Source organism: Vigna unguiculata, chromosome 1 (assembly GCF_004118075.2).
Source record: "Vigna unguiculata cultivar IT97K-499-35 chromosome 1, ASM411807v1, whole genome shotgun sequence".
NCBI classification, from domain to species: Eukaryota; Viridiplantae; Streptophyta; class Magnoliopsida; order Fabales; family Fabaceae; genus Vigna; species Vigna unguiculata.
Window position 1 is genome coordinate 22,661,755 of NC_040279.1, and position 8,923 is coordinate 22,670,677.

Sequence of the window (8,923 nt, forward strand, 5' to 3'; positions counted from 1 at the left end):
CATTGAAACTCTTTTTGTTTCTATTTAATTTTAACTCAAGCGAGAATATCTAGTTCAAGCGAAAGCCTTTATCGCTCAAACAAGAATGCTTTAGAACCCTATATCTGTAAAAACAAATATATGTATATATATATATATATATATATATATATATATATATATGGCTTAAATATACATTTGGTCCCTATTTTCGTTTTGTGTTTAATTAGGTCTTCATTTTCGTCAAATTGTGGTCAATTTGGTCTTTTTCATCAACGGTGATTAAATAGTTAATGTTTTTGAACAGTACATGCCACGTGTCCACTCCTTTTATTTTTTTAACTTTTTTTAATTTTTTTAATTTTTTTTTAAATTTTTTTAAAACTTTTTAAAAAAATTTTAATTTCAAAAAATATGTCCACGTGTCAAGTCACAATTGTGCCACGTGTCAATGCTAGTGTCACGTGTCAGTTTGTGGTTGTATTATTTCTTTTTGTTCAATTTAGTCCTGATATTCGTTATTTTGGTTCAATTTAGTCCCTATATTCGTTATTTTTGTTTAATTTAGTCCTAAATTTTGTTAAAATAGAACCATTTAATTTTTAAAATTGACATTATTATTAGTTATTTTTTAAATTCAATTATAAATTATAATATTTAATTATACATTGAATATAATTCTTAGATTCAATTGTTAAATAGAATATAATTCTTTAAATATTATTAAAATATAATTATTAAAATTTTAAAAATATATATTAACATTTGTAAAATTCACATTTAAATTTAAAATATTTAATATTTTTATTGCATTTTAGATATTAGAATCTAAAACATTTTATATTTAAATGTTAATTTTACAAATATTAGTTTACTTTTCTAAAATATTTTGAATATTTAAAATATTTTTATATATCAATTTTAAAAGTATTTTAGAATATAAATATTAGAAAAAAATTTAATAACTATATTTTTATAATATTTTAAATAATTATATTCTATTTAGCAATTAAATATAAGAATTTTATTCGATTTATATTTAAATTTAATAATTTATAATTGAATTTAAAAAATAATAAATTCAAATGTCAATTTTGAAAAATATTAATATAATTTGTATAAAAGATATTAAATTTAATGTCAATTTAAAAGGGACAAAATTGATTTTTTTTAACAAAAATTGGGACTAAATTGAACAAAAATAACGAATATAGGGACTCAATTGAAAAAAAAAAATAATACTACTATAAACTGATACGTGGCACAATTATGACTTAACATGTGAACAAATTTTTTGAAATAAAAAAAATATAAATTTAAGAAAAATTTAAAAAATTTTTTAAAAAATCAAAAAAACCAGGAGCTAACACGTGCATGTACGGTTAAAAAAACACGTTAACTATTTAAACACCGTTAGTGAAAAGGACCAAATTGACCACAATTTGACAAAAATGAGGACCTAATTGAACACAAAAAGAAAATAGAGATCAAATTAAATGAAAATAACAAAAATAGGAACCAAATATATATTTAAATATATATATATATATATATATATATATATATATATATATATATATATATATATATATAAAAGAATTGATCACGTACTTGTACTAAAATCGATTTCTATTTACAGATTGCTTTAGACATGTATACTAAAATATTAAAAAGATATTTAAAATAAATAAGAGATATAATTATTTATTGAATATTCCTCCTTTAATTAATTCAAGTTATACGAGTGCATAAAATTTAATTAAATTGCATTCAATTTGATTGAATTTTATATTGGTATTCTAAAAATATTTACATATATGTTGGTATATATAAGTTCTTACATTTATAGTTGTAGTTGATTAAGATTATAATTGTAACCAGGTGTTTTATGTGAATGGAAGAAAAATAGCATCCATGGGAGGCAACAAGAATGGTAAAGTGATGGTGAATTGCAGAAACACATCCAATACTGCAAGGACTCTTCTCTGTAACTGTATGTACATCCATGGAATATGCTCATTCTCAAAAGATAAAGAAGAAAACAAAGAAAGTGAAATTGAAATATGGAAATAAAAATAGATGAAAAGGACTTTGCCTTGTCTGATACTGATATAGGGTTCTGAGCATCTCCTCGGCCTCATCAACTCAGACCATGATCCTGGAATCATGCTGAATGTCTGTTCTGTCAGGTTTCAATTGTTTTACTATTTTATATACTATCATTATATTTTTTTTTATTCTCTTTTTGCTTTTCGTTTTATGTATTTATTTTAATCCTGTTACTTTTTATGTACATACCATCATTTGTAAAATCATTTTCTTCTGTCATTGTTACAAGACAGGAAAATAGTACCAGTTATTTCAAATTATAATGGGTGAACCAGAACAAATATTAGATAACTGTGCTTGTTACACTTTTCGTATTTATTTTGTGATATTATTTTAAATTTGATATAACATTTGAAAACTAAACAGACTGTGTAGAGGGATTGAATATTGCAGATGAAACTAATTTATTACAGCTTAATATCTTTTTGTCAGATTTAATGTCTAATCATAATTGTATTAATATTTTTTAAAAATAAACTTTAAATTTAATTTATATATTATAAAATTATCTAATTTCTAATTAATGTGAGTTTTTAAATATTTTAAGAAAGAAATATGCAAAAAAATTAGTATTAGAGTAATTTTTTTATTGCCAACTGATTAAAAACATTTTTATAAAATAATTACTGTAAAAAAGTCCAATTTTATTAAAATTACAATTGAATGAAAATATATTTAAAATACAATTGATAAAGTATTTTTTATCCTTCTAAAATTTAAAAAGTTTTTTTATTAGTTTAAATTTGAAATGTGTTACTGTAATTGTTGGAATGTGAATAATTGGATTATGTTATTAGGTGAAAGTAGTATTGTTTTGGGTTTGCACGTGAGTCCGAAAATGTGGATATTGGAAAAGCATTGGCAAAGAAAGAGAGTCCTTACTTACTTGTATTGTATTGCATTAATTATGCAGTTGGAATTGTTAGGTAGAAGCAGTGGATTCAAGGTTTTTGATGGTGAAAGGAACCTTTTACTTCATACATACATTTATTGCATATCATGGTAGTTGTGCTCTTTTCTTCCTACTGCTAAAATACATTTCAGATCCTGCTCTTCCTACTTACTCTTCTTCTTCTTCGTGTCTTTCCTTAATCTTTTTAGTTTTCATGTTTTTTAGAAAATGAAGCCACTTAGCTATTCAAACAAGAAAAATAAAAAATGACTATAAAATCACTTAATTTTTCATCATTTTGAAAATTAATTGTTGTTCTAATTAATTTCTATAATTTTGTGGTTGTAGACTCAACCGGTCGACCTTTTTCAATTTAAGTTATTTTGAATTACTTTTTTTTTCTTTCTAAACTTTATGCTCCAAAGAGCTAAAGACGGGAAGCTGTATGGTGATAGAATCAATCGGTCAGTCCAATATTAGATTAAATACTTTATAAAAAAAAAAGAGTAAATCGACTTAGATGAAAAAGGATACTAGATAGATAGATAAATAGATAGATAGATAGATAATAAAGAAAAATAATAATGAGACATCAATAGGACAAATGAGTTGAAAGAGCGGAAGAAAAGGGAATAAAGAGGAACACAAAATAAAGAGGAATGACATAACATTTTAAATATTCTGATTGATCGGACTCTAATTTTTTTGTGATCAGACTCTAATCTTTTTGGTTAGAATATTTTGACGTGCACCATAAAGTCTTAGTAAAACTTGATCCTAACTCGACTCAACTAAAAATTAATCATCACAAAAATACTAGGAACAATGGTGGTAACGGTGTAAGAATTCCACAGATAATCCTCAACCACCAACACGAGAAAATAAGCCAACAATACAACTAATTCCAATTTAAAGGATTATCGTTGTTGGGTTGAGAGGTGAATTCACACATCCCAAAGGTTTGTTTTCTTTTCTCAATCTTAGGGTTTCATATAAAAAATATACATATAATATTTTCAAGTATTTATAATTAATTTTCCATATAAAACTAATATAATCCAAAATATAGTTTTCATTAAATACTAAATTATTTAATAGAAGTACGTTGAAATTTATATTTAATAATATAGTTAAATTATTTATGAAAGTTATTTAATTAAAGTTAATATTTATAACATTTAAGAATTTTATATTTATGATGAAATTATGTTTTAAATCGCTCCATTTTTTGGATTTAATAACCTTGATTGAAAGAACAAAAAAATTTCTTGTTATGCTAATGGAAAAATTGGATGCACCCGTGTTATGAAACCAAATACCTTAATTGTTTATGAGTGTTTTGGATTGGTTTGCATGCTTACGGATACAATTGAGAAATTATTGCAAGTGTTACGTGAATTCACTTCCCTTTAACTGAAAGCACTGAATTGCAAATGGAAATTGTTCTTTTTAGAAATATGAGGTTTTACTATTGGTAGACTTTTTTAAGTTGTATAATCACCCTTTTTTTCTTTCTTTGTTATTTCCATTATACATTTGAACTTTTTTTCTTTATAATATGCAAGCCTTTTAATGAGGCAATAATAAGACTCTCATTTTAGAAAAATTCTACTATGGGAGCGATCAGTCTCCTAGGTCCAAAAGTTTACGAAGGAAACAACCAGTCTCCTAAGTCCAAAATATTTATTATGGGAGTAATCAGTTTCTTAGGACCAACAAATCTAGTATTGGAGCAACCAGTCTCCTAGGTCTAATGTAACATCTCAAAATTTATATCACAATGTTTTCAGTATGCAAAAAAAGAAAAAAAAATGGTTAAATAGTTATAATAATTTTTCAATCATAAATATATATATATATATATATATATATTAATATCACAATATTATAAATGTTATAAATCAGAATATATGTACGTAATATATTTGAATATGAGTACGTAATATTCAAACGTGTGTATATATATATATATATATATATATATATATATATATATATATATATATATATATATATATATATATATATATATATATATATATATATATATATATATATATATATATATATATATATATATATATATTATTAGATAAACATTATAATAGAATTACGTTTACAAGAATAATACAAGTTTATCTTGGAATAAATGGTGCAAGTACATTGTTCAGAAAGAGATAGAGTTTCAATTAATGATATTCCATTCTTGTACTGCAAATCTATGCAAAGATTAGATGAATTTAATGTTCAAGCATATATATATATATATATATATATATATATATATATATATATATATATATATATATATATATAGAGAGAGAGAGAGAGAGAGAGAGCTGGTTCATTGAAAGCCATATGAAGCAAAGGAAGGAGTAAAAAAAGAGAGATCCGAGAGTTAGAAAGGCAAATCAGAAAAAAGAAACGAAACAGTGAGACTCCAAGGAGAAATAAGAGTTGAATCGTGTATTTATTCATATTTTTTTTCAATCTCTAAGGTAAGGGAAGGAGACATTTATCATTCTATCTTTTGACTTTTAATTTTTCTTATCTCCTCATAATTTTATTTTATTTTTACCTTTAAGTGAGGTGCCCCTAACCTCATTCTAATTTATATTTAGTTCTCGTTCCTATTTATTTAATTATATTCATCTCCAGTTATGCACTGGTCCTATTTATTCAATTTATATTTATTCTCATTTACTTATTTATACTTATCTTCAGTTCTGTACTGGTTATTTCTTTTTATTTATATTTATTTTAACTATTCATTGATTCTATCTATTTATTTATATAATTATATGGTTTAATATTCAAATAAAATTTATGATAAATAAAGATTTGACTATTGTAGTTGGAGGTATGACCTTGGGGATTTAAACGAGTTAGTATTGAGATGTTCTTGAGTTACTTTGTTGGCCATGAGCTCATTTATCCTGACTAGTCACTACAAAATTAATCAATATTTTTATAAAGTATGATAACATTCAGTTTTATGGATTTGGGAGAATTTTCATTTTATTTTATTTTATTATGATATGCTGTATTTTTTTTATGTGATATTTGTCTCACTTCCCCATTTTTGATTATGTGTGAAAAACAAAATTTTATAGCCTTATTATAGATGGTTGTTCCCAACATGCCTGATCCCTTCTTCGCTGACATTGTGGTTGTTTTCCCGGGAAATGCATGGCAAACCAACGCAGTAAATAATTCTGTAACATTTCAGGGAATGAGAAACTCTACCATTACTTTTCTCTTTGCTCCAAACGCGCCGATTGTCATCGAAGGACAAATCAGAGTTACCTTTTATTTACCCCAATAGTCCAAGTGAATCCTATCCATAACCTTTTCCCTCCACCTGTTTGATAAACTGTATATGAGGGGGAAATTGCAAATAAATAACTTCTTCCTCTTCTAGTGTAGGAAATATAAAATGTACTAAATAATGTAGATATAGGATGTATACAGTATTGTAAATATACATATATATATATATATATATATATATATATATATATATGAGAATATTTTAAGTATGATTTTGCCTTTAAATTTTATAAGTATATTGTAAGAAATAATATTAATAATTAAATAAATAAATAGAAAATTTAATTTTTTTTACGTCACATTAGATGGTATCAGAGCGACGTTTCATGCGAGATTTGTGAAATGTGCTCATTATTTTTTTTTCTCTAACTCATACAATTCCAGATGGCAAACATTAGGAGGAACAATGAATTAACTGAAGCAATGCAAGTTATCCGAGACATGTCTGCTGCTCTAATGAGGAATCAAAGACCTGAAGGAAATCCTGAATCACAAGGTTTAGCTGAATTTAGGAGAAACAAACCCCCACAATTTTCTGGAGGATATGATCCAGAAAAAGCTGAGTTATGGATTAAGGAGATAGAAAAAATATTTCGAGTTATGAACTATGCTGACAACCAAAAGGTGAATTATGTTGTATTTATGTTAATAGGAGAAGCTGAATATTGGTGGGATGGTACTAGGATATTACTTGAAGGAGGAAGAATAGTTATTACCTGGGATGTATTTAGAACAAAGTTTTTAGAAAAATATTTCCCTAATGATGTGAGGAGAGCAAAAGAAATAGAATTTATGCAGTTGAAGCAAGGAAGTATGCCAGTAGGGGAATATGCTTCCAAGTTTGAAGAGTTAGGAAAATACTCTACTTTCTTTTATCACCCAGAGGAAAGGATGAAGTGTATAAAATTTGAAAATGGACTAAGAGATGAATTGAAAAAAGCAGTAGGAATACTAGAAATTGCTGATTTTCCTACGCTTATTCACAAGTGTAGATTTTTGGGAAGATTTTGAGAACAACCAAAATATCAAACCAAAGTATTTTGGACCCCAAACAAATAAAAATAAACGCAATGAGGGAAAACCTTACAATCGCCCACAATGGAGGACCCAATCCAACCAATCTTCATCAGAAAATTCTAGTAGACCTGTATATGATCATATCAGATGCTTTAAATGCGGACAAGGTCATCATGCTAAAGATTGTCACCTTAAGGGACCAGTCTGTTTCAAGTGTGGGAAACCTGGTCACCTATTCTCTGAGTGTGGACAACAAAAGTCACATTTCAATCCAAGTGCAACCAAGATAAGACCTACCACAACAGGAAGAGTATACACCATGACTGGAGCTGAAGCTGTTGAAAACCATGATCTAATTCAAGGTATGGGTTTTATTAAAGGAAAAACTTTAAATGTACTGTATGACTCAGGTGCAACTCACTCATTCATTTCCAATTATTGTGTTCAACATCTTAATATGTCGACCTCCTTTCTAAAAACTAGTTTAGTCGTTTCAACTCCCACAAATGACTCGATAATTACCAATAAAGTTTGTTTAGACTGTCCACTATTCATTGAGGATAGAAAATTCCTTGTAAATTTAATATGTCTACCTTTATCTCAATTAGATGTAATCTTAGGTATGGACCGGTTATCTTCCAATCAAGTCCTTTTGAATTGTGCTAAGAAATCAGTGATATTTCCAAACTCTGAGAATCTTCTAAAATCACCTACCAATTCAAAAAGTGAGCCTTTAAGGAATGAAATTCAAGGGCACTTGTTATTATCTTCTATGGAAATAAAAGAGGAAGTTGAGTTGAAAAATATAGCAGTTGTTCAAAATTTTCCTGAAGTCTTTCCCAATGATATTCCTGGTTTACCACCTAACAAAGAAATTGAATTTTCCATAGATCTGATGCCTGGAGTTGGACCAATCTCTATGGCACCATATAGGATGTCACCCTCTAAATTAGCAGAATTGAAGAAACAATTAGAAGAGTTACTTGAAAAACGGTTCATTCGTCCTAGTGTGTCACCTTGGGGAGCTCCGATTTTGTTAGTTAAAAAGAAAGATGGAAGTTTTAGGTTGTGCGTAGATTACCGTCAATTAAATAAATTCACCATAAAGAATAAATACCCTCTTCCTAGAATAGATGACTTGATGGACCAATTGAGAGGAGCCTCTGTATTTTCTAAGATAAATTTAAGGTCAGGATATCATCAAATTAGAGTAAAAGCAGAAGACATACAAAAAACTGCTTTCAGAACTAGGTATGGTCATTATGAATATCAAGTGATGCCTTTTGGTGTGACCAATGCTCCTGCAATATTTATGGATTATATGAATAAGATTTTTCATCCCTTTTTAGATCAATTTGTGGTTGTTTTTATAGATGACATTCTTATTTATTCTAAGACTCTTGAGGAACATGAGGAACAGCTTCGGATTGTCTTGCAAATCTTAAGAGAAAAGAAATTATATGCTAAATTGTCTAAGTGTGAATTCTGGTTAGAGAAATTAAAATTCTTAGGACATGTGATTTCCAACAAGGGAGTGTCAGTGGATCCGACTAAAGTAGAAGCAGTTTTACAATGGGAACTACCAAAAATAGTGAC

The 8,923-nt window shown here is 26.8% G+C and overlaps 1 protein-coding gene across 1 annotated transcript; it reads left to right on the forward strand.

The window, feature by feature from the left end:
• The first annotated feature begins 6,694 nt into the window (after nucleotides 1-6,694).
• Nucleotides 6,695-7,321, forward strand: LOC114189753. Its single transcript, XM_028078428.1, has one exon. It carries the CDS (start codon nucleotides 6,695-6,697, stop codon nucleotides 7,319-7,321), a length of 627 nt encoding a protein of 208 aa, XP_027934229.1.
• The last annotated feature ends 1,602 nt before the right edge of the window (nucleotides 7,322-8,923 follow it).

What these genes read in the sequence shown, in the direction of transcription:
- LOC114189753 (XM_028078428.1), top strand. Translation starts at nt 6,695, where the DNA reads ATGGCAAACATTAGGAGGAACAATGAATTAACTGAAGCAATGCAAGTT.